Raw genomic sequence first — 24948 nt, 5'->3', positions numbered from 1 at the left:
CCAACGAGGGCGGATTACCTGAGGTCAGGAGTTCAAGACCAGCCTGGCCAACATGGTGAAACTCTGTCTCTACTAAAAATACAAAAAATTAGCCGGACGTGGTGGCACTTGCCTGTAATCCCAGCCACACAGGAGGCTGAGGCACAAGAATCTCTCAGAGGTTGTAGTGAGCCGAGATCGTACCACTGCACTCCAGCCTGGGGCAGTGAGACTCCATCTCAAAAAAAAAAAAGTATCTCAGATGTAGATAGAGTGCTGCGGGGGTTTCACTGTGGTCATGGAAGACTTCTTGGAAGAGGTGACATTTGAGCTAAGGCCTGAGTGATAAGATGGAGGCCAGCACACACCATCTAGGGGAGACACAGCCAGGGAGGGAGACTCACCGATGCACATGCAGGAAGGAGTTTGGAGAGTTTCAACAGCAAGGCGGGTCGGGTGGATCAAACAAGACAGAGAGATGGGCCAAAGAGGAAGGCGGAGTGGCTCAGGCGGGGTCTTAGGGGCCTTGATGACCACTTTACCCGGAAGCCACAGACCTCTGAGGAGGGGTGGGTCACCAAACTGAGGCGCTCACAGGTCCCTCTGGCTGTGTGGCGAGGATGGAGAGCAGGGAGCCAGTGAGGAGGTTTCCAGGGTTAACCAAAGGGGAGGAATCGGGGAGCAGGGCCAAGGTGGGGTCAGGGAGGAGAGAGCAGTGGGCAGAGTCTGGAAACCTTTTTTGACACGGAGTGTCGCTGTGTCGCCCAGGCTGGAGTGCAGTGGCATGATCTCGGCTCACTGCAACCTCTGCCTCCCGGGTTCAAGCGATTCTCCTGCCTCAGCCTCCCGAGTAGCTGGAATTACAGGCATGCGCCACAATGCCCGACTAATTTCTGTATTTTTAGTAGAGATGGGGTTTCACCATGTTGGCCAGGCTGGTCTTGAACTCCTGACCTCAGGTGATCCGCCTGCCTTGGCCTCCCAAAGTGCTGAGATTACAGGCATGAGCCACTGCACCTTGCCAGATTCTGGAAATATTCCAAAGGCGGTGTTGCCAGGGTTGCTAATGAAGTGGATGTGGATGACAAAAAAATCGAGGCTAACCTGAAGGGTTCCAGCCTGGGCAGCCAGGAAAATGTCCTAGGATGGGCGTGCCTGAGGAGGAGCCGGTGCAGGCAAAGTGATCAGAGGACCAGGTGGCTTCTCTGAGTTTGCGATGCCCACTGGGCCCCTACCTGGAGCTGCAGAAGGGACAGTTGTGTGGGGAGCTGGGGACTGAGGGGTGAGGCTGGGGCCGGGGTCAGCTCAAAGGAACCCTCAGAGGGTGACTCTGTTCTGGGTTGTCCTGGAGGAAAGGGAGAGAATTCGGCATCCTCTCAGCTCCCCTGGTGGCCCCTAGGCCAGCCTCCATGTGCACTGGGGGGTGGCTGGGCACTTCCAGCCATGCTCTTTGCAGCCACAGACCCTTTGAGGACAGCGCCTCCGAGCAGCTGCCCAGCAGCTCCTGGAAAGCCGGGCATCTCCCTTGTGCACAGATCCACAGAGGCCTTCGTCCTGACCATTTATTGGGGACTTTTTGCTCAGCACTGTGGGAGGGAAGGAAGGAGGGATGGAGGCCTCTTCCTCTGCTTCTCCTGTCCCTAGAACCGTCAAGTCCAGAGGCCCTGTTTCCCACTGGGACCCCTCAATGATAACAGGCTCAGTGACTAACTCTGAGGCAGCAAAGACAGAGGAGAGGTGGACCCCAGGGTCCAGGGGCCTGGCCGTGGAGCTGACGGGAGGAACGCAGATGTCAGGACAGGCTCAGGAACAGAGGTCCCAGGTGTCCGGGGTCTCCTGAGCTCCAGGAAGCAGTGATGGCCTCTAGGGCTGCCGAGGGTGGGTTCTCAGCTTACAGCAGGCTGGCCAGGCAGCCTAGGCTTCCGGGGCTGGTTGGGGCCGATGTATTGGAGAGGCACGTGGGTGGGGGCTGTGATCCGATCGGTGCCGAGGTATGGCTGGAGGGCAGGGGGCACGAGCACTGAGCCGTCCTGGGGACAGAGCAGACCTCAGGACACTGCAGATGCCCCAGCCCTCCCCCGCACTGAGCTGCCTCTCTTAGTGGGACCCGCCACCCCTCACCTTTTGCTGGTTACTCTCCAGGAGCGCGATGAGGAGGCGGGGGACAGCACAGGCAGTGGCGTTCACCTACGAGACAGCCATGCTCGGAACCAGGCGCCCACCCCAAGCCAGGCCCGGGGAGGAGCCAAGGTGGGTGGGTTTAGGGTGGCAGAGGCTGCGGGCGAGGGCGCACGGGCAGGAGGCTATGTGGGTCTCACCGTGTGGGCAAACTGCAGCTCCCCAGCCTCGGTCTGGAACATGATGTGGAGGCGGCGGCTCTGGAAATCCGTGCAGTTGGAGGCACTGGTGACCTGGCGTGGAGGAGCGGCAGGCTGAGTGGATCAGGGATCGGGGGCATGCCTGTCCTCTGGCCCACCCGGTCCCCAGCGGCACAGGGCTCACCTCTCCAAAGCGGCCTCGGCCTGGCATCCAGGCCTCAATGTCAAACTTGCGGTAGGCAGGGAGGCCCAGTTCCTGAGTGGGCATGTCCAGGACCCTGCAGCCAAGGACAAAGGCGTGGGGAAGGTCAGCAGGTGAGAGGAGGAGCAGGAGGAAGAAATGGAAACAATGGAAGAGAAAGCAGCCAAAAAGCAGGAAGAAGCCCCGCAGTTTGAGACCAGCCTGGGCAACATAGGGAGACCTCATCTACTCAAAAACCAAACAAATAAAGAGGAGATGACAGTGGCAAAGGAGAGCGTTATGAGGCCAGGGGTGGTGATGGTTGGATATGGAGGAGGAGGCACAAAAGAGGTTGACGGGAGCGGAGGAAAGGCACGTGGCAGGGTCTACCGGCTGTTCACAGCGGCCATTCACACATGTGCACCTTCTAGGCACCCTCAGTTTTTTTCTTTTTTTTTTTTGAGACAGAGTCTGGTTCTGCTGCCCAGACTGGAGTGTAGTGGTGTGATCTCAGCTCACTGCAACCTCCACCTCCTGGGTTCAAGTGATTCTCCTGTCTCAGCCTCCTGAGTAGATGGGATTACAGGTGTGTGCCACTACGGCCCACTAATTTTTATATTTTTAGTAGAGATGGGGTTTCGCCATGTTGGCCAGGCTGGTCTCGAACACCTGACTTCAGGAGATCCGCCTGCCTTGGTCTCCCAAAGTGTTGGGGTTATAGGTGTGAGCCACCATGCCCGGCCTTTATTTATTTTTTAGAGACAGGGTCTCACTCTGTTGCCCAGGCTAGAGTGCAGTGGCATGACCACAGCTCACTGTAGCCTCCACCTCCTGGGTTCAAGCAATTCTCCTGCCTCAGTCTCCCAAGTAGCTGGGACCACAGGTGTGTGCCACCATACCTGGCTAATTTTAAAAAACGTTGTAGCCGCGCGCGGTGGCTCAAGCCTGTAATCCCAGCACTTTGGGAGGCCGAGATGGGCGGATCACGAGGTCAGGAGATCGAGACCATCCTGGCTAACATGGTGAAACCCCGTCTCTACTAAAAAATACAAAAAACTAGCCGGGCGAGGTGGCGGGCGCCTGTAGCCCCAGCTACTCAGGAGGCTGAGGCAGGAGAATGGCGTGAACCCGGGAGGCGGAGCTTGCAGTGAGCTGAGATCCGGCCACTGCACTCCAGCCTGGGCGACAGAGCGAGACTGTCTCAAAAAAAAAACCAAAAAAAAAAAAAGTTGTAAAGACTAGCTCTCGCTATGTTGCCCAGGCTGGTCTCTAACTCCTGGCCTCAAGCAATCCTCCTGCCATGGCCTCTCAAAGTGCTGGAATTACAGGCGTGAGACCCCACAGCCGGCCTATGCTCCCAGTTTTTTACAATGGGTCACCCAGAAAAGAAGTCCACATTTGTCAGCCTCTCTTGAGAGCTGCGTGTGACTGACAGGGTGAGAGGAAGTGGAGGTCACAACCTCTGGCTCCCCCTTTTCCCACCCCCACTTCCCGCTGGGAGGTGAAAAAGCATCTTGGGCTACACAGAAGAGGCAGTGGCCCAGAGAGAGGGGGAGCGCAGGAGGAAAGAAGTCTGGGTCTCCACTCTGGCACACTGTGTGTTGTTCATGCTTCTATTACACTCCTGTGAGGGGCCACTGGCCCATGGCAGACAGACTGGGATCCTGTATATGCTCCTGTAATCCTTGTACAGGAAAATGGGGGCGCCGGGCGCGGTGGCTCAAGCCTGTAATCCCAGCACTTTGGGAGGCCGAGATGGGTGGATCACGAGGTCAGGAGATCGAGACCATCCTGGCTAACACGGTGAAACCCCATCTCTACTAAAAATACAAAAAAATTAGCCGGGCCTGGTGGCAGGCGCCTGTAGTCCCAGCTACTCGGGAGGCTGAGGCAGGAGAATGGCCTGAACCCAGGAGGCGGAGCTTGCAGTGAGCCGAGATAGTGCCACTGCACTCCAGCCTGGGCGACAGAGCAAGACTCCGCCTCAAAAAAAAATAAATAAAAAAAAAAAAAAAAAAGGAAAATGGGGCAACGAGGGGGCTGGAGAGGTGGTTCCAGATCGAGGGGCAGCTAGCCAGCTCCTCATCCCTCCCCTACCCGACCCCCGCCATCCCTGGGACCCCGGCCCCTCTCCGCACCGGAAGTGCAAGCCCAGTTCCGTCAAGATCTCCATCTGAAGGGACAGGAACTCCTCCAGCAGCTGTGAGCTCTGCTCCAACCCGGGGCCTGTCACCCCAAACATCTCCACCTGGGACAGAGGGCACAGGAGTCAGGAGGCTCTGAGCTCTCGGGGTGACCCCCCACCCTAGCCCCGTTTAGTCCCAGCGACACCAGCCTTGGTGAAGTGGTGTACTCGGTACAGCCCCCGGGGTTCCTGTCCCGTGTTTGTCTCCGCCCGGTAGCAGGTGCTGGAACAAACCATCCTGGCAGAGAGCAGGGAAAGTCCGGTCAAGGAGGGAAGAGTGACTGTCACAAGTAGGGTCAGGGTCTAAGGAAACCAGGTGTCACCTGACTGGCAGGTCCCTGAAGGCCACGGTGTGGTCCATGAAGTAGCCTGGGAGGAGAGACCACAGGGTGAGCCAGGGCTGCCAGTGCCCAGAGGAAGCCTTTGGGAGAGTAAGAGGCACTCCCTCTGGTGGATGCAACCCCAGGCCAAGGCCCAGGGCTGGACTGTCACTGTACTGCTGTGCAGTTAACAACCTACACAACCGTACACATTGACCCTGGGGCTGCTGAGCTGCTCTGGGCAGGCGGTCACCCCCAGCGCTCCCTGGATGCTCCCAGTTGTCCTTCCACATCCGTCCTGCTCCTCCCCACCACCCACCCACCACCCAATCCTCACCTGCAAGCCCCACCTCCGCTGTTCCAGCCAGGTTGAGATCTTCGAAGCGAGCAGGGTCGATGTTGTAAATGTGGGATGGGTTGGCATTTGGTGTCATCCCACAGCCTTCCTGGGGGAGGCGGCCAGGCCACAGGGGTCAGGGGACAGGTAACCCTGGCCTCTCTCATTTTACAGTCACAACCCGAGCTCCTCCCCTGGACACATCTGGAACCACCCTGGCCTCCCTGGTATGGCCCGGCCCTCTCAACCCAGCCCCCTCAACCCAGCCCCCTCAACCCAGCCCCAGGGCGGTCTCCTCAGGTCTCCCTGCCTCGGGCACCCACGACAGGGTCTGACACCCAGGTGGGTGAGGGGAGCGGAGCAGAGGCCTCACTCACAAACACTGCTCCTCGGAGAAGGTCTGGCACTGTCATGGGGGTGAAGCCCTGTTCAGGGGAGAGGATGAGTGAGCAGAGCTGGGACCCCTACCAGACCCAGACCCCAAGCTCAGCCCCGAAGAAGGGGCGCTGCAGAGGGAGCCAGCAGCTTCCAAAGCCCCTTCCTCCTCAGACGAAACTGAGGCAGGGGCTGGCGCAGGGGCTCATACCTGTAATCCCAGCACTTTGGGAGGCTGAGGTGGGCAGATCACCTGAGGCCAGGAGTTTGAGATCAGCCTGGCCAACATGGGAAACCCTGTCTCTACTAAAAAGACGAAAATTAGCCGGCATGGAGATCGTGCTACTGCACTCCAATCTGGGCGACAGAGCAAAACTCCGTCAAAAAAAAAAAAAAAAAAAAAAAGTTAGCCAGCATAGTAGTATGTGCCTGTAATGCCAGCTACTCAGGAGGCTGAGGCGGGAGAACTGCTTGAACCCAGGAGGTGGAGGTTGCAGTGCAGTGAGCCAACATTGCGCCACTGTACTCCAGCCTGGGTGACACAGTGAGACTTCGTCTCAAAAACAAAACAAAACAAAACAAAAAGTACAGATCTGGCCACACCCTCCCCTGCTTAAAAGCCTCCCATGGCTCCCTAGTACCCTCTGGAAATGTTTGAGTCCCTCACCGTGACCAGTGCTCCATGTAACCAGTCCCTGCCATGTTTCAATGGATGCTGTGATTCCCAAATGCTCCCTTTATACCACAAGCAGGCAGTGAGGTGCAACGATTCCAAGCACAGGCTCTAGGCCCAGCTCCAGACTGGCTGTGGGATCTTGGGCCAGGTACCTCCCCTCTCTGGGCCTCAAGCCCTCTCTCTAAAGTGGGGATGATGACACCACCCACTTCATAAAGTTGTCGTAAGGACTAAATGTGTCAATGATGCACATGAAGCTCTGAGAGTAGTGACTAGGGCAGAGAAGAGGTCATCCCCATCCCCGCTGGGCCCTCTGAGCTCAGCTTCGATGCCACCCCCTCCAGAAAGCCCTCCTATCTTGGCCCATACCCGGCGGAGAAGCTTGTTGAATGTGAAGTTGACCAGTCCGTGCTGCAGGAGCGCTCCAGCCCCGCGCAGGTAATAGGAGCGGTGGCCAGACACGTGGGACAGACGCCTAGGAGACAGGCAGACAGGTGGGTGCACATGGGCCAGGCTGGCAGGGAACGTGGGGACGAAAACACCCGGGGGAAGAGGCCCAGCTACTGGGTGGGGCTGGGGCATCAAAGATTCATGGCACTTCCACATCTCACACTGAGGCCAACGAGGCAGGAGCCAGCTGTCGGGGTGCGGGCAGCTGGGAGAGGGGTGCTGGGAGCCAGGGGAGGGGCTCACTTCTGACGGATGATGTCGAGTTTCTCGCCAATTTCCAGGTGGCCTCGGGGTTGGAAGGAGAAAGCTGGATGTGGGTGAAAAGCACCGGTGTAAGGCAGTGGGGGGAGAGGGACGGGGCCCAGAGAGAAGCTTCCAGAGACAGCAGGGAGGAGGGATGGTGAGAGAAAGTAGAGGGGCAGGAGAGAAGGGAGAAGAAGACATGGAAAGAGAGGGAAAGGGAGTGAGCAAAGGGAAGAAAAGAGAGACGGAGAGAGGGAGAGAAAAGCAGAGACAGGGAGAGGAAATGAGAGGAGGCAGAGACGGGAATAAGAGGAGGGGGTGGGGAAGGCAGAGTTAGAAACAGGAGAGAGGTCAGAGGAGAAGGAGACACCCCGAGGATGGGAGGAGGAGAATCAGAGAGAAGGAGGCACAGAGTTGGGGAGAAAAAGCCCCGGAGACAGGGACCGAAGCAGGGGGGTCAGAGAGAGAGACAGAGACACACACGCACTCACCCACACTCACACACACAGATACAGACACACACACACAGATACAGACACACACATGCAGATACAGACACACACATACAGATACAGACACACACACACACACAGATAGACACACACACACAGATAGACACACACACACAGACACACACAGATACAGACACACACAGATACAGACACACACACACAGATAGACACACACACAGATACACACACACACAGACACACACACACAGATACAGACACACACAGATACAGACACACACACACAGATACAGACACACACATGCAGATACAGACACACACATACAGATACAGACACACACACACACACAGATAGACACACACACACAGATAGACACACACACACAGACACACACAGATACAGACACACACAGATACAGACACACACACACAGATAGACACACACACAGATACACACACACACAGACACACACACACAGATACAGACACACACAGATACAGACACACACACACAGATACAGACACACACATGCAGATACAGATACAGACACACACACACACAGATAGACACACACACACACACACACAGACACACACAGATACAGACACACACAGATACAGACACACACACACAGATAGACACACACACACAGATACAGACACACACACAGACACACACACACAGATACACACACACACAGATACAGACACACACAGATACAGACACACACACACAGATAGACACACACACACAGATACAGACACACACACAGACACACACACACACAGATACACACACACACACAGACACACACAGATACAGACACACACAGATACAGACACACACACACAGACACACACACACAGATACACACACAGATACACACACTCACACAGATACACACACGACACATGTCACACAACACATACCATACACAACACACACTCATACACATACAATACAATCACACAACACAGGGTGAGACTGCCCAATGGTGAAGGGGGAAATCATGAAAACCCAAGGACCGCCTCTCAGAGACAGCTCGAGCCCGGCCAAGGCAGGAAGCTGGAGCCACCTCCTGTACCGCCAGGAGTTCTCCAGGCTCCAGACATGTTCCCAGACCCCAGGGGCCCCCACCCCGAGACCCCGGAACCCCCATACCACAGGGCTTGTCAGCTCCCAGGCCTGGGGTGTGGCCCACCTGGCTTGTCTCCGACCACGTGGAGTACTTGAGCCTGGCTCTCATTCCCGACGGGCTGCAGGGAGACAGCAGGAGTCACGGGAAGGTGGCACTAGGCGGGCCCCTGGCCTCCCTGCCACCCAGCATGGTGCTCACCACGTCTGGGTGGGTCTGGTTGGGCAGCTTCAGTGCCTGCAAATAGAACTGCTCCTCCAGCTGGACCTCCCTGGGGTACAGGGGAAAAAGCTTCTTCCGGATCTCCCGGCCACGTGCCCGCAGACCCTGGTACCTGGGGTCCTGGGGGCAGCACAGGTGGGGTCAGCCCAGGAGAGGGTCAGGACTCCCTCAACCAGTGTGAGACCTTGATCCTGACTGGCAGAGCCCCTGTGGTGGACATTCATACCTCTTCTCCAGACCCAGCATCCTGAATGTCTCTGCAGGAACTTCCCTCACCATCACATGGCAGGTTTGTGGGGGAAAAGAATCAGGCCTGACCAACTAGAACGTTTATATTGCCTTGGCCACAATGACTGGCTCAGAGACAGGTACCTGATGCCAGCTGAACTCATGAGAATCAGCCCCAGGACTTTAACCGGAGCTATCAGGAAAGTGCTTGACTTTGCGTCCCACTTACACAAGGACAGAAAGCTGGCCTGGGAATGGGAGGAACACAGGACCAAACATGGAGCCAGCGCCTGGATCCAGCCGTACCTGAAGCCAGTTTTAGTTCCATGCATCAATAGAGCCTATTTTTTTTTCCCTTAGACCTATTTGAACTGTTTTCTGTTACAAGAGTGGAATAGTGACTGGCAGGGTATCCTCCCTGTGCACCCCCAACCCTGGATAGGACATCAACTCTCCACAGTACCTGCTGCACTTCACCACTGTCCTGGTTTGCCTGGTAGAAAAGAGACAGGGTGGGTGATTAGGTTAATGAAGTTGAGGGTGGGGAAGAGAAACAAGAGTGAAAGGTCAAACAAGGCCAGAGGATCTTAGTCTCCTGCTCTGTCAGTGCCTAGCTGGGTCCCTCTGCAACTCTGTGCTTCCGTTTCTCTATTGCTAACACTACAAAGAGGCAAGATAATTAACAGTAATCACAGCTGCAGCTCCGTGTAGGAAGTGCTGCCTCCATGCCAGACTCTATGTACAGGGCTCTCCCATGCCATGATTTCTTCATAATCCACTTTAGGAGGTAGGCATTCATGGAAACCCTGTGATAACGGTTTGGCTGTGTCCCCACCCAAATCATATCTCAAATTGTAATTCCACCTGTTGAGGAAGGGACCTGGTGAGAGGTGATCGGGTCCTGGGGACGGTTTCCCCCATGCTGTTCTCGTGATAGTGAGTTCTCACGAGATCTGATGGTTTAAACGTGTTTGGCAGTTACCCCCTCTGGCTGTCTCCAGCCACCCTATGGAAGGGAAAGTGCCTTGCTTCCCCTTTTGCCAAGATTGTAAGTGTCCTGAGGCCTCCCAGCCACGTGGAACTGTGAGTCAATTAAACCGCTTTTCTTTATAAATTAGCCAGTCTCGGCTTTTTTTTTTTTTTTTTTTGAGACGGAGTCTTGCTCTGTTGCCCAGGCTGGAGTGCAATGGGGCGATCTCGGCTCACTGCAAGCTCCGCCTCCTGAGTTCATGCCATTCTCCTGCCTCAGCCTCCAGAGAAGCTGGGACTACAGGTGCCCGCCACCATGCCCGGCTAGTTTTTTTTTTTTGTATTTTTAGTAGAGACGGGGTTTCACCATGTTAGTCAGGATGGTCTCGATCTCCTGACCTCATGATCCACCCACCCTGGTCTCCCAAAGTACTGGGATTACAGGCGTGAGCCACTGCGCCCAGCCCAGTCTCAGGTATTCTTTATAGCAGTGTGAAAATGGGGCCGGGCGTGGTGGCTCACGCCTGTAATCCCAGCACTTTGGGAGGTTGAGGTGGGCGGATCACCTGAAGCCAGCAGTTGGAGACCAGCCTGGCCAACATGGAGAAACCTTGTCTCTAAAACCTTATACTGAAAATACAAAAATTAGCCGGGTATGGTGGCACATGCCTGTAATCCCAGTTACTCGGGAGGCTGAGGCACGAGAATCCCTTGAACCTGTGAGGTGGAGGTTGCAGTGAGCCAAGATCAGGCCACCGTACTCCAGTCTGGGTGACAGAGTGAGACTCTGTCTCAAAAAAAAAAAAAAAAAAAAAAAGAAGAAGAAAATGGACTAATATACCCTGTCTGTAGATTTGAAAATGGAGGCTCGGAGAGGTAAAGTCTATCAGTGTGCATTCGAGGGCCTGCACCCAAGGCCCCCTTGACATTCTGAACCTTCCATGATCCTAAGCAGCTGAGGGAATCCAACAGCCTGGGTCTGAGGGTTGGGCACCTACATGCTGTGAGCCCTTGGGCAAATCTCTGCCCCCTCTGAGCCTCAGTATCCCCATCTGTGAAGTGGGATGATAACAGGACCTCCCTGGGCAGGGCTGTTGTGCAGCTTCCCTGAGAAGATGAGTTAGCACTCAAAGAACATTAAATGATCCATTGTGTTGCTTCCACTGACTGTCCATGACGTAGAGAGCCCGAGGCCGGCCACTCAGTAGGTGCTGGGAGATGTGATTCTCGGTGGGAGAGGCCTCCAAACAGAATGGTAAAAACCAACTGCCTGGGTGCGAACCTTGCCTCTCCCACTTCCTGGCTATGAGACTTAGGTACTTTTTCTGGTTGGTTTTTTTTTTTTTTTTTTTTTTTTTTTTTTTTTTTTTTGAGATGGAGTCTCTCTTTGTCACCCGGGCTAGAGTGCAGCGGCGCGATCTCAGCTCACTGCAAGCTCCGCCTCCCGGGTTCACGCCATGCTCCTGCCTCAGCCTCCCGAGTAGCTGGGACTACAGGTGCCTCCCACCACGCCCGACTAAGTATTTGTATTTTTAGTAGAGACGGGGTTTCACCGTGTTAGCCAGGATGGTCTCGATCTCCTGACCTTGTGATCTGCCTGCCTCGGCCTCCCAAAGTGCTGGGATTACAAGAGTGAGCCACCGTGCCCCGCTCTGGTTGTTTTTTCTTTGAGACAGGGTCTCGCTCTGTCACCCAGGCTGAAGTGTGATGGTGCGATCATAGCTAACTGCAGCCTCAAACTCTCGGACTCAAGCGATCTTCCTGCCTCAGCCCCAGAGTAGCTGGGACCACAGGCGCATACCCCCCATACCCGGCCACTTAGGCCCGTTTTAAACTCTTAGGGCCTCACTTTCTCCCAGCTGTAAAACTGGGTTTGTATTGTTCCTATGTCACAAATAGTTGTGAGGATTAAGAGTACCGAAAGCACCTGGTGTGGTGCATAGCGATGTCTACATAAAGGTCTGCTGTTGTTTTTATGATTGTTTTTAAGCCCTCTGTGGCAGACACTGTGGGTTGTCTAACCCAAAATCCCTCCTTCCAGGCCGGGCGTGTGGCTCACACCTGTAATCCCAGCACTTTAGGAGGCCAAGGCAGGCGGATCACCTGAGGTCATGAGTTCGAGGTCATGAGGCCAACACGGTGAAACCCCATCTCTACTAAAAATACAAAATTAGCCAGGCATGGTGGCACGTGTCTGTAATCCCAGCTACATGGGAGGCTGAGGCAGGAGAATCACTTGAACCCAGGAGGCAGAGGGTGCAGTAAGCTGAGATCATGCCACTGCACTCCTGCCTGGGTAACAGAGTGAGACTCCGTCTCAAAAAAATAAAAATCAAATAAAGATCCCTTCTTCCTCCTTCCCCACAGAACTCTGACTCAGTTCACCCTTCAGGGGAAGTGGGCCCAGCTGGACGCTGCTGGCCTCTGATCAGCCTATGCTGGCTGCCGGAACTCCATTCCTCTGGCTGACAGCTGGAGTGGGTGGGGGTCTGGGCCCAGGGGACACGAGGGGACTCTGCTGGATGCTTCAGGAAAGGTGTACTTGCTCCTGAAAAAGGAACTCAAGCCAGAGAAGTCTCTGTCTCCTTCCCCTGGCAGAGTCATGTGAGGAGATGCTGGACTACAGCAGTCATCTGGAAACCCTGATGGGGAAACTGAGGAAAGATCAGTGCAGTGAAGTTGCCGGTGCAGAGAGAAGGAAAGGACCTGGGCCGGGGATACTGGAAGAACCGCTAATTAATCAACCCTAGGGATGCCAGGGTCCTGCACGGCTCGCTATGTGAGGTAATGCATGTCCATGTTGTTCACGCTTGTTTGTTTGTTAATTTATTTATTCATTGATGGAGTCTCGGTCTGTGGCCCAGGCTGGAGTGCAGTGGCGCCATCTCGGCTGACTGCAACCTCTGCCTCCGAGGTTCAAGCGATTCTCCTGCCTCAGCCTCCCAAGTACTTGGGATTACAGGTGCCCGCCACTATGCCGGCTACTTTTTGTATTTTTAGTAAAGATGGGGTTTCACCATGTTGCCCAGGCTGGTCTCAAACTCCTGACCTCAGTTGATCCACCAACCTAGGCCTCCCGAGTAGCTGGGATTATAGGCGTGAGCTACCACGCCAGCCTGTGCAAGCTCTTTAAATTCAGTTTCCTGTTACCTGTGTCCAGAGACACCGTCATGGCCATTTCCCACCTACTCAGGTCCCCACACTCACCAGCAGGGCCCGCACTGCCTCAGTCACGGCTGCCTTCTCTTCCTCCAGGCTCCGGATCTGCTCCCGCAGCTGCCTCAGCTCCTGCCATGTCGAGATCTGGGGTGGATGTAAGAGGAAAGGAGGTGAAGCAGCCATCGCCCCTACCCTTCTCTCGGGAGCCCACTGGCCATCCAGACTTGCGGTGGAGTGAGGCAGAGATCCCTACCTAGCCCTCAGTGGCCATCCTCCCCTCCTCCCCTTCAGTACTGGAATGCCTTGAGGTTCAGCTGGCCACACAGTGCCCAGAATTCAGACATATTGGCCGAGCACAGTGGCTCATGCCTATAATCCCAGAACTTTGGGAGGCTGAGGTGGGTGGATCACTTGAGATCAGGAGTTCAAGACCAGCCTGGTCGACATGGTGAAATCCCATCTCTACTAAAAATACAAAAATTACCCAGGCGTGATGGCAGGCACCTGTAATCCCAGATACTCAGGAGGGTGAGGCAGGAGAATCACTTGAAACTAGGAAGCGGAGGTTGCACTGAGCTGAGATCGTGCCACTACACACTCCAGCCTGGGCAACAAGAGTGAAACTCTGTCTCAAAAAAAAAAAAAATCTCTAAACTAGCACTTTAAAAAATCATGGCTGGGTACATGCAGCACTTTGGGAGGCCTAGGTGGGAGGCTTGCTTGAGCGAGTGTAGGAGTTCCAGACCAGTCTGAGCAACATAGGGAGACCTGCTTCTACAAAAAAAATTTTTTTTTTTTTGAGACAGAGTCTCACTCTGTCACCCAGGCTGGAGTGTAGTGGCACGATCTTGGCTCACTACAACCTCTGCCTCTCAGGTTCAGGCGATTCTCCTGCCTTAGCCTCCTGAGTAGCTGGGACTACAGGTACGCACCACTGCCACCTGGCTAATTTTTGTATTTTTTAATAGAGGCAGGGTTTCACCATATTGGCCAGGCTGGTCTGGAACTCCCGGCCTCAAGCAATCTGCCTGCCTTGGCCTCCCAAAGTGCTGGGATTACAGGTGTGAGCCATAGCACCTGTCCTCTACCAAAAAAACTTTAAAAAAATTAGCTGGGTGACAGATTGACACCTTGTCTCAAAAACAAAAAAATGGTTAAAATATACATAATATGGGAGGCTGAGGCAGGTGGATCATTTGAACCCAGGAGTTCGAGACCAGCCTGGGCAACATGGAGAAACCCTGTCTCTACAAAAATTAGCTGGGCATGGTGGCACAAATCCCAGCTACTTGTGCACTGCTGTTGGGAGTGTATATAAAGTGGTACAGCTGCCATGGAACTTGGTACACCAGCCTGGCCAACATGGTGAAACCCCATCTCTACTAAAAATACAAAAATTAGGCAGCTGTGGTGGGACATGCCTGTAATCCCAGCTACTCAGGAGGCTGAGGTGGGAGGATTGCTTGTGCTTGAGCCTGGGAAGATCATGCCACTGCACTCCAGCGTGGGTGACAGAGTGAGACCTTGTCTCAAAAAAAAAAAAAAAAAAAAAATTTTTGTTTTTGAGGAACTGTCATACTTTTTTCCATGGCAGCGGTACCACTTTGTATATACATTCCCAACAGCAACGTACAATGATTCCGACGTTTCCACAACACAATTCTTGCCAACACTTATCATTTTCTGTTTTGTTTTTAATAATAGCTACTTGAGGCCGGTTGCAGTGGCTCACACCTGTAATCCCAGCACTTTGGGAGGCCGAGGCGGGTGGATCACAAAGTCAGGAGTTCGAGACCAGCCTGGCCAAGATGATGAAACCACGTCTCTACTAAAAATACAAAAATTAGCTGGGGGTGGAGGCAGGCACCTGTAATCCCAGCGACTTGGGAGGCTGAGGCAGGAGAATTGCTCGAACCCAGGAGGCGGAGGTTGCAGTGAGCCAAGATTGTGCCACTGCACTCTAGCCTGCGCAACAGAGCAAGACTCCATCTCAAAAAAACAAACAAACAAAAAACAAGTAGCTACTCAAATGCATGTCTAAACTACCATTCTGAAAATGAAGAGAGTAGCCAGGCATGATGGCTCACGCCTGTAATCCCAGCATTTTGGGAGGCCATGGCAAGTGGATCATTTGAAGTTAGGAGTTCGAGACCAGCCTGGCCAACATGGCAAAACCTGTCTCTACTAAAAATACAAAAATTAGTCGAGTGTGTTGGCGCACGACTATAATCCCAGCTACTTGGAAGGCCGAGGCACGAGAATCGCTTGAACCCAGGAGGTGGAGGTTGCAGTGACCCGAGATTGTGCAGCTGCACTCAGGCCTGGGCGACAGAGGAAGACTCAGTCTCAAAAAAACAAACAACCCCCCCCACCCAAAAAAAAAAAAACAACTAGCACTTTACAAATGAAAGAGAATATAATTAAAGAACAAGAATGCATCACACATGGTAAGAGCAAGAATTGTTAATGAAACTAGTTTCAATTTTGGGTGTGTGTCTGCATCAGGATGTGAAATGTATTTCTTACTCTTGGCCACAAAGTTTGAAAAACCCTGCTAAAGGATGTGACGCTCTAAATTATCTACATGGCCATCAAATGGAATTTTCCATCCTACCTCCAGGCTTTTGTATATTCTGGTGTCCTACTTGGGATACTCTTCTCCCCTCTTCCCTGGCAATTTCTCAATCCACGGATCTTTGTTTAATGCCACCTCCTCTGAGAAGTCCTCCCAGGCTGTCCTCCACTTTGCCTTCACAGCATTTACCACAGATTATAATGAGTATATATCTGTCTCTATGAATTCGATTACTCTAGGTAGTCAAATTTACCAGAGATTGTAATTAGTATATATGTAGAGTTGTATGTATATATGTAGAGATTATAATCAGTATATATGTAGAGTTGTATGTATGTTTTAGCAGGGCATGGTGGCTCACATCTGTACTCCTAGCATTTTGGGAGGCCAAGGCAGGTGGATCACTTGAGGTCAAGAGTTTGAGACCAGCCTGGCCAACATGGTGAAACCCCATCTCTACTAAAAATACAAAAAGTAGGCAGGTGTGGTGGCACGTGCCTGTAATCTCAGGTACTCGGGAGGCTGAGGTGGGAGAATCACTTCAACCTGGGAAGCGGAAGTCGCAGTGAGCCCAGATCGCACCACTGCACTCCAGCCTGGGAGACAAGAGCAAAACTCCATCTCGGAAAAAAAAAGTCTTTTGCTAGACTGTGAACTCAGATCATGACAGGGCACAGTGGGGTAGTTAAGATTGTGGGGTCTGGGTGTGATGGCTCATGCCAGTGATCTCAGCATTTTGTGAGGCCAGAGTGGGAAAATCACTTGGGCGCAGGAGTTCAAGACCAGCCTGAGCAACATAGTAAGTCCCTGTCTCAACAAAAAATACAAAAGGTTAGCCGGGCGTGGTGGTACCTGCCTGTAGTCCCAGCTACACGGGAGGCTGAGTGGGAGGATTATTTGAGCCCAGAAGTTCAAGGTTGTAGTGAGCTAGAATTGTACCACTGTACTCCATCCTGGGCGACAGAACAATACCCTATCTCTTAAAAAAGCAACCAAACAAAGTGGATTCTGGGCCAGAAAGCACAGGTTAAAATTCCCACTCTGCTACTTCCCAGTTGCATGACCTAGCGCAAGTGAATTAGCTTCTCGGAGCCTTAGTTCCTCTGATAAAATGGGAGAAATAATGGCACCGACATCATAGAGTTGTTGTGAAAATTAAACGAGGTTAAAGTGAATTAAGCACTTCAAACAGGCTGGTAGGGGAGTCTAAGAGAGGAATGGGAAGAAGTGGGGACCCCACTATCCTTAGCACCTCAACACAGAGATATCGTGAACCCGGTCCTAATTCCCTTTTATAAGTGGTAGCAATTTTATTATTATTCACCATATAATTCAACATAGCAGTTGCACCTTAAGTATCAGGTTAACAGAACCATCCACTAATGAATTCATTCATTCATTAAGTAACTCTATTTAACTGCCTGCTATGTGTGGCGGAGGTGCAGAACTCTCCCTGCCTCACTCTCCAAAGGCAAGAGCTCCATCACACCCCAGCCCTGACCCCGTCCGATTCACACTTGGCTCCCCATTTTCCTTTGTGGTCTTAGGGAAAGGCTGCCATGAAGTTGGAGCACGGAGGGCAATGTCACATCGCAAGTTCCTAGAGGACAGTAGGTACCCAGTGAGCAGTATGAAACAAGCACATAATGCGTGTCTAGGACATAGTAGGCATTCTTGGCACACAGTAAGGCCTCAGCACTCACTGGACAACTGGCACGTAAGTGGGTGCCACGCACAAGACGTTGGCTAACTTGGGAAGGAACTAAAATTCCTACAATAGGTTCGCCCCCTGCCGGAGGGCATCTTGCAGACCCAATTCTTCCGCAAAACAAACAGCCTGTTCCCGCCGGCCGGCGCAGGCACACTCACGATTGCGGGCAGGTCCGCCGAGCGCAGCTCCCCCTTGCGGAGCTCCAGGGCGCGTGCGGCTTCTTCTGGACATGCGCAGAACCACTCTATGTCCAGCTGAGGGAGTGCGCTGTAGCCCTCGCGCGCATGCTCGTACAGGAGGTTCCGGTTTCGTTTCTCTGTAGCGAAACTTCTCCTTGGACTGCCGTTGGAGATCCAGCCTCCATGGGGCCGGAGCCCCCGACGAGTCAGCAAAGGCCACAAGCGCCGAGCCATGGACGCAGCCATTTTGGACCGGGGACAAGGCGGCACTTCGTCCCACCCACTCTGCGTTTAGACCAATTGCAAAGCAGCGATCCTGATCGCGAGGAGCCAATCAGATCCTGAGGAAGGTCGACCGAGATAGAGTCGGTCGTCACCCAATCGTCGTCTGTGTCCCGCCTCCTCAGTGACGCGAAGGCAGAACCAGCCAATCCCTGCACGGATAGCGCCCGGAAGAGGCTGGAGGCAGGAGTCATCGTGTCCGCGACCTCACTGCTAGGGCCCGTGAGGTCGGTGGAATCCTGGGGTCTTCCAAATCTACCAGGCCCTCTCCCCAGTTTCCCACTTCTTCCTGTGTGCGGGCGAGAGTGGTTGGGTCCTCGGGAGCCCATTCAGAGCGAGGCTAAATTTACGGAGGCACTTTCTATTAGCAGCATGAGGGCCTTTGGTTAGACCTATAGAGGTGTTTCCTTTGATTTAACCCAGAAGGTCCTGAGAGCGGATCGGCCAGCATTTGCAGATCGGCCACTTTTCCCTCCTTTCTGAATCTTTTATCCCTACCACAGGGACGGCCCAGGCGGCAGGATGTCCTGGTCTGGCCTTCTCCGTGGCCTCAACACGTCCCTAACTTGTGGTAAGTGGGGGACTCGGGCTTCAGGGACGAGGGTAGAGGAGGAGGGTTATTCGCTCTGGGACTTGTGTGCTTCCGTCGGAGCCCCGAGGGAAACGGGGGTGGAAAAACACGGTGGGGTTTTGGCGGAGCTCGGGCTGCTAGAGCAAGAGGTGGGAAGCAGCTGCATGGAGGGCTACTGCGTGTCAAGCGGAGTTTCGGTCAGTTTTATTATTTATTTATTTAAGATCTCCCTCTGTCGCCCAGGCTAGAGTGCAGCGGTGTGATCACAGCTCACTGCAGTCTTGACCTCCTGGGCTCAAGTGGTCCTCTTGCCTCAGTCCCCCAAGTAGCTGGGACCACAGGCCTGCAGAACCACAACCAGCTAACTTTTTGATTTTTTGTAGAGACGGAGGTCTCCCTGTGTCGCCCAGTCTGGCCTTAACTCCTGAGCTCAAGTGATCCCTCCACAACCTCCCAAAGTGCTAGGATTACATGCATGAGCCACTGAGCCTATTATTTTAAACAGCACTAAAAGTAATGCTTCCTGGTCAGGCGTGGTGGCTCACGCCTGTAATCCCACCACTTTGGGAGGCCAAGGTCAGGAGTTCGAGGCCAGCCTGACCAACATGGTGAAACCCCCGTCTCTATTAAAAATACAAAAATTAGCCGAGCGTGGTGGCGGGTGCCTATAGTCCCAGCTACTTGGGAGGCTGAGACAGGAGAATTGCTTGAACCCAGGAGGCAGAGGTTACAGTGAGCTGAGATTGAGTCACTGATCTCCAGCCTGGGCAACAGAGCGAGACTTCGTTTCAAAAAAACAACAAAAAAGGAATGCTTCCTTGAATAATAAAGAAGTTTTGTCTGTAAATAACACTAGACGTGAACAAATGCATCCTTGTAAAGTGCTTGAAACAATGCCTAAGACACCAAAATTGAGTTGATACTACACTAAGATCTGTTCTCTGCCATAACCGCTTTCGGCCCTCTCCAGGCCCAGCTCTGGTTCCCCGGCTCTGGGCCACCTGCTCCATGGCTACCCTGAACCAGATGCACCGCCTGGGGCCTCCCAAGCGGCCGCCTCGGAAGCTGGGCCCCACGGAAGGCCGGCCGCAGCTAAAGGGTGTGGTCCTGTCCACCTTCACCCGCAAACCCAAGAAGCCTAACTCAGCCAATCGCAAGTGTTGTCGAGTACGACTCAGCACGGGCCGCGAGGCCGTCTGCTTCATCCCCGGGGAGGGTCACAATCTGCAGGAGCACCACATTGTCCTTGTGGAGGGCGGCCGCACCCAGGACCTGCCAGGCGTCAAGCTCAAGGTTGTGCGTGGCAAGTACGACTGTGGCCACGTGCAGAAGAAGAAGTGACGGCTGGTGCCATGGTGGGCTGGGCACCCCTGCAGAACATGAACCTTCCGCTCCTGGCTACCACAGGGTCCTCTGATGCTGGCCTTTGCGCCTCTAGAGGCAGCCCCTCATGGATTCAAGTTCTGGCTCCGCCTCTTCCATCAGGACCACTGTTAAGCCATAGGAGTTGTGGGGGTACAAAGGGTGCCCCTCTGTCAACACCCTTGGCTCCTGTGTTTAGAGGGGTGGGATGAAGGACCTTTTCTGCTGGGACAAGACACTGTACTGCCCTCTGCTGGGAAGGGGTTTTAATAAACATCCTGGCCCTTGCAATGTGAACCCTTGTGGAGTATTTGCCCTCCTTGTGGCTGTGGCAACGGACATCTCTGAGTTTCAGTTTCCTCCTCCAGAAAATAATAGCTCCATTGGTGGTATCTCCTTTATTTGGCTTGTTGAAGATTAAATTTGCTGCTCTATGTGCATAACACGCATGGAGGGCTACTGTTTATTTTATTTTATTTTTTTTAGACAAAGTCTTGCTCTATTGCCCAGACTGGAGTGCAGTGGCATGGTCTCAGCTCACTGCAACCTCTGCCCTCCGGGTTCAAGTGATTCTCCTGCCTCAGCCTCCCGAGTAGCTGGGATTACAGGTGCCCGTCACCATGCCTGGCTAATTTTTGTATTTTTAGTAGAGACAGGGTTTCAACCATGTTGGCCAGGCTGGTCTCAAACTCCTGACCTCAGTTGATCTGCCCACCTTGGCCTCCCAAAGTGCTGGGATTACAGGCATGAGCCACCACACCCGGCAGAGGGCTACCCTATTTTAAGCTTAGGAGTCAGGTAGGTGGCATGGGGGGCCCAGGTCTCCTTCCTGCAGGTCATGGGTTCTGGGCACATAAACTCTGCCCTCAAACATGGACATCTGGAAAATGGGAGTGATTGTAATGTTGATGTGGAAGGGGTGTAGAAAGGATTCAATGGGGTGTGCTGCTCCACACCTGGGAGCTGTTCTTTTATGTGTGTGTGTGTGTGTATATATATATAGAGAGAGAGAGACAGAGTCTCACTCTTGTCCAGGCTGGAGTATAGTGGTATGATCAAAGCTTACTTCAGCCTTGACCTCCCGGGCTCAATGATCCTCCCGCCTCAGCCTCCTGAGTAGCCGGGACCACAGGTGTGTGGCACCAGAGCTGGCTAATTTTTCTGTTTTTTTAGAGTGGGAATCTGGCTTTGTTGCCTGGCGAACATGGTGAAACCCTGTCTCTACTAAAAATATAAAAATTACCTGGGCATGGTGGCATGTGCCTGTAATCCCAGCTACTCAGGAGGCTCAGGCAGGAGACTCACTTGAACCTGGGAGGTGGAGGTTGCAGTGAGCCAAGATCAGCACCACTGCACTGCAGCCTGGGTGACAGAGTGAGACTCTGTCTCAACAAAAGAAAAAAAGATGTGGGAACTGTATTTATACCATTGGGCTCTGGAGCCCAGCACTGCTCCAAGCCCTGCCTCCCCTGCTTACTGACTGGGTGACTTTGGGCAGGTCGTTTACACTTTGAGCAGCCTGCACCAAATGGCGCTGATAAGGGTGCATGCCTGAGAGGTGTTAGGCGCATCATAGCTGTCTCATCATAGCTGTCTCTGAGTTCCTCATGGCGCTCAACACAGCCTCCTGAGGGTCTCCTGATTGTAAACATGAGGCCTCAAGGTCTTTTAGGATCAGAACTGGTGGCAGACAAGTGCACTGATTACAGACAAAAATTACCCATCCCCTCATATTTAGCACCAGTTTTATTGAGCTAGTTTGTTGGCCATGCCTAGCTGAGAGATAGAGAAGTAGAGGGAGATGGGGGGACAGGAGAACTTTTCCTCATGGCACACCTTGCTCCAGGAGTCTGTATACAGGAGTGTGGACAAAAGGAAGTGTTACCTTGCAGGAAGTTGCCCCCAAAGCAAGGGCAGGAGGTGGGGGTGGGGAACTTGGCCTCTGACGGAATTCTGGAATTCTGATGAGAGGCACCAGCCTGGCCAGAACAGGAGATGCTGACGGGCAGTGCTGGGCATGTTGCACAGAGATGGCTGGTTACACAGCCCCATGGCGGGATCCCAGAGTGCCGAGACCAGCTGGGTCGTGGAGATCCTAACCGAGGGGCGCTAGAGGAATTAAAGACACACACACAGAAATATAGGGTGTGTGGTGGGAAATCAGGGGGTCTCACAGCTTTCAGAGCTGAGAGCCTCGAACAGAGATTTACCTACATGTTTATTAACAGCAAGCCAGTGATAAGCATTGTTTCTATAGATTATAGATTAACTAAAAGCATTTCTTACAGGAAATAAAGGGATGGGCTCTGGCTAGTTATCTGCAGCAGGAGCATGTCCTTAAGGCACAGATCGCTCATGCTATTGTTTGTGGTTCAGGAACCCCTTTAAGCGGTTTTCCCCCCGGGGTGGGCCAGGTGTTCCTTGCCCTCATTCTGGTAAACCCACAACTTTCAGTGTTGGGGTTATGGCCATCATGAACCTGTCACAGTGCTGCAGAGATTCTGTTTATGACCAGATCTGGGAGACTGTTCCCAGCACCAGAGATTCCCCAAGCAGCAGATGATCCTGTTGGTCTCAAGGACAGACTGCCTCAGCGGACCTCTGCTCCCTGCCAGTGACCATTACCCCCAAAACATGCCGGCAAGTCTGTGCTCCCTGCGTCGGCGGCCTTCCCCCTCGTACAAAGCCTGGGTTAGCCTTTGTTTTGTGACTGAGTCTACTGAGATCCTTGCAGGAGAAGACAGTTTGCAGGCAAATGAACTAAATGTCTTTCGTGACACCCCCCTCCTGGGGGGCTGAGGAAGCTGTGAACAGCCTGGTTTGTCACACAGCATGTTGGCCACCATGCTGAAGCAGCAGCAAGCGGGTTCATGGAAGGTGTACTGAGAACCAGCCACATAGGACCCCCTACTGTCCCTGGGTATCCTCTGGCTTCTGGCTGCAAGGCTGGTCTTTTTTTTTTTTTGATATAGGGTCTTGCTTTCTCGCCCAGGCTGGAGTGCAGTGGTGAAATCACGGCTCACTGCAGCCTCAACCTCCTGGACTCAGGCAATCCTCCCACCCAAGCCTCCCGAGTAGCTGGGACTACAGGCGGCACCACCATGCCTGGCGAACTTTGTAAAAATTATTTGTGGAGACAGGGCCTCACTATGTTGCCCAGGCTGGTCTTGAACTCCTGAGCTCCAGTGATCCTCCCACGTTGGCCTCTTGAAGTGCTGGGATTCCACAGGTGTGAGCCACCGCACCTGGCTGCAAGGCTGGTCTTGACTGACGACATCAGGCGGTAGTCCAGTCGCTAGGACAGACGGATCCTGACCCTCACGCTGGAGTGGGTCACAAGGGCACCGTAGTGCCCCACCCAGGAACTCACGTCTCTCCCGTACTGCTCAAAAGAGACATAGCGGATGCCCTTGCCAAAGTTGGTGAAGACGTGGGAGACCTGCAGGGGGAAGGGGAGTGAGAGGGTGAGGGCCTGCGGGCCCCTTCTCTTCCTCCACCTTAACTGATAGGCCCCAAGGGCTGAGGAGGTGCCAGTCCTGCACTAGGTGCTGGGGATGGAGCAGCGAAGAAAGCAGGAAAAGGACCCCGCCCTAATGGAACTGCCATTCTAGCAGGGGGCCTGGACACTGGAGATAGGTGGGGGTGAGGGGCCGGGGCATCCTGCCTGGAAGGTGGCAGGAATGTGAGTAGAGTGAGTTAGCAAAGGCCCCACAGAGGTGACACCTGAAGGAGGGGAGGAAGCCAGGAGGGGCTCTGGAGGGAGAGTGTCCCAGGCTGCGGGAACGGCCCGTGCAAAGGTCCCGAGGTGGGAACATGCCTGGAGCTGAGTGAGGGGAGAAGAGAGGGGTCAGGGAGGTCATGGGCAGATCATGGCCTTGTGGGCCACAGGAGGACTTTGGCTTTTTTTTTTTTTTTTTCAATTTAAAAAAGTTGAGATAAAATTTTCATAAAACAAACTTTTCATTTATTTATTTATTTTTGAGATGGAGTCTCACTCTGTCACCCAGGCTGGAGTACAGTGGCACGATCTTGGCTCAGTGCAACCTCTGCCTCAGGTTCAAGTGATTCTCCTGCCTCAGCCTCCCGAGTAGCTGGGATTACAGGCACGCACCACCACGCCCAGCTAATTTTTGTATTTTTAGTAGAGATGGGGTTTCTCCATGTTGGTCAGGCTGGTCTTGAACTCCTGACCTCAGGTGATCCACCCGCCTTGGTCTCCCAAAGTGCTGGGATTACAGGTGTGAGTCACTGTGTCCGGCCAAAATTTACTATTTTATTTTAATTATTTATTTTGAGGCCAAGACTTGCTCCATTGCCCAGGCTAGAGTGCAGTGGCATGATCTTAGCTCACTGCAACCTCCACCTCCCCCAGTTCAAGAGATTCTCCTGCCTCAGTCTCCCCAAAAGCTGGGATTACAGGCGCTCACCAGTATGCCTGGCTAATTTGTGTATTTCTAGTACAGACAAGGTTTCACCACGTGGGCCAGGCTGGTCTTGAACTCCTGGCCTCAAGTGACCCACCCGCCTTGGCCTCCCAAAGTGCTGGGATTACAGGCATGAGCCACCATACCTGGCCCCAAATTCACTTTTTAAAGTGTACAATTCAGTGGTTTTTAGCTGATTCGCGATGTTACGTGGCCATCACCACTACCTAATTCTAGAGCATTCCCGTCACCCCAGGAAGAAACTCTGCATCTGTGAGCTGTCACTTCTAAGTCCTCCCTCCCCCAACCCCTGGCAGTCACCAGTCTTCTTAGTGTACATTTCATATATGTGGAATCATACGGTATTTGTCATTTCACGTCTGGCCTCTTTCAGCATCGTGTTTTCAAAGTGTATCCACGTTGCAGCGTGAATTGGTGCTTCATTTCTTTTCCGTGACTGCATAACTCTGGCTTTTACTATGAGATGCAGCCACAGGAGCAGTACAAGCAGGGAGACGTGGGATCTGACTCATCATTATGATGATGATTATTTTTAGTTAGGGTCTCTGTCTGTTGCCCTGGCTGGAGTGCAGTGG

At 53.3% G+C, this 24948-nt stretch overlaps 3 protein-coding genes across 5 annotated transcripts in view; 1 reads left to right on the top strand and 2 right to left on the bottom strand.

The window, feature by feature from the left end:
- Window positions 1–1527: 1527 nt before the first annotated feature.
- Window positions 1528–17988, bottom strand: SARS2 (seryl-tRNA synthetase 2, mitochondrial). 2 transcript variants are annotated; one of them, XM_007996735.3, is made up of 17 exons: window positions 17693–17988; window positions 13297–13392; window positions 9584–9613; window positions 9350–9426; window positions 8872–8941; window positions 8737–8791; window positions 7065–7128; window positions 6741–6846; window positions 5698–5745; window positions 5321–5429; window positions 4987–5032; window positions 4814–4901; window positions 4617–4726; window positions 2482–2575; window positions 2298–2390; window positions 2101–2166; window positions 1528–2009 (listed from the first exon to the last, which is right to left on the bottom strand). In XM_007996735.3, exons 1-17 carry the CDS (start codon window positions 17957–17959, stop codon window positions 1866–1868), a joined length of 1563 nt encoding a protein of 520 aa, XP_007994926.2. In that variant the 5' UTR covers window positions 17960–17988; the 3' UTR covers window positions 1528–1865. The 2 variants fall into 2 exon arrangements, with proteins under 2 accessions (XP_007994926.2, XP_007994925.2); XM_007996734.3 differs by lacking the exon at window positions 9350–9426 and having other exon boundaries at window positions 8872–9012.
- MRPS12 (mitochondrial ribosomal protein S12) lies at window positions 17936–20225 on the top strand. The gene is made up of 3 exons (XM_007996733.3): window positions 17936–18222; window positions 18499–18566; window positions 19537–20225. Exons 2-3 carry the CDS (start codon window positions 18518–18520, stop codon window positions 19905–19907), a joined length of 420 nt encoding a protein of 139 aa, XP_007994924.2. The 5' UTR covers window positions 17936–18222; window positions 18499–18517; the 3' UTR covers window positions 19908–20225.
- A 1431-nt stretch (window positions 20226–21656) lies between these two features.
- FBXO17 (F-box protein 17) overlaps window positions 21657–24948 on the bottom strand; it is a 34234-nt gene continuing 30942 nt past the window's right edge. For both annotated transcript variants that reach the window (XM_037991643.2, XM_007996736.3), the window contains exon 6: window positions 21657–23367. In XM_037991643.2, coding sequence (XP_037847571.2) covers window positions 23224–23367 — 144 coding nt within the window. In that variant the 3' untranslated portion in view covers window positions 21657–23223. The remainder of the gene's footprint in view (window positions 23368–24948) is intronic.

The sequence above is a fragment of the Chlorocebus sabaeus genome, chromosome 6 (assembly GCF_047675955.1).
Source record: "Chlorocebus sabaeus isolate Y175 chromosome 6, mChlSab1.0.hap1, whole genome shotgun sequence".
Taxonomy (NCBI): Eukaryota; Metazoa; Chordata; class Mammalia; order Primates; family Cercopithecidae; genus Chlorocebus; species Chlorocebus sabaeus.
Note: the sequence above shows the minus strand (reverse complement) of the source record. Positions and strands in the feature narration are given on the sequence as shown.

Coding starts and splice junctions, on each gene's coding strand:
- SARS2 (XM_007996735.3), bottom strand. CDS start 17,959: ATGGCTGCGTCCATGGCTCGGCGCTTGTGGCCTTTGCTGACTCGTCGG. Junction 5,033..5,320: donor AGCGGAGGTGGGGCTTGCAG/GTGAGGATTGGG, acceptor CTCTCCTCCCAG/GCTACTTCATGGACCACACC. Junction 2,167..2,297: donor AGCTGCAGTTTGCCCACACG/GTGAGACCCACA, acceptor GCTGTCTCGTAG/GTGAACGCCACTGCCTGTGC.
- MRPS12 (XM_007996733.3), top strand. CDS start 18,518: ATGTCCTGGTCTGGCCTTCTCCGTGGCCTCAACACGTCCCTAACTTGT. Junction 18,567..19,536: donor CAACACGTCCCTAACTTGTG/GTAAGTGGGGGA, acceptor GGCCCTCTCCAG/GCCCAGCTCTGGTTCCCCGG.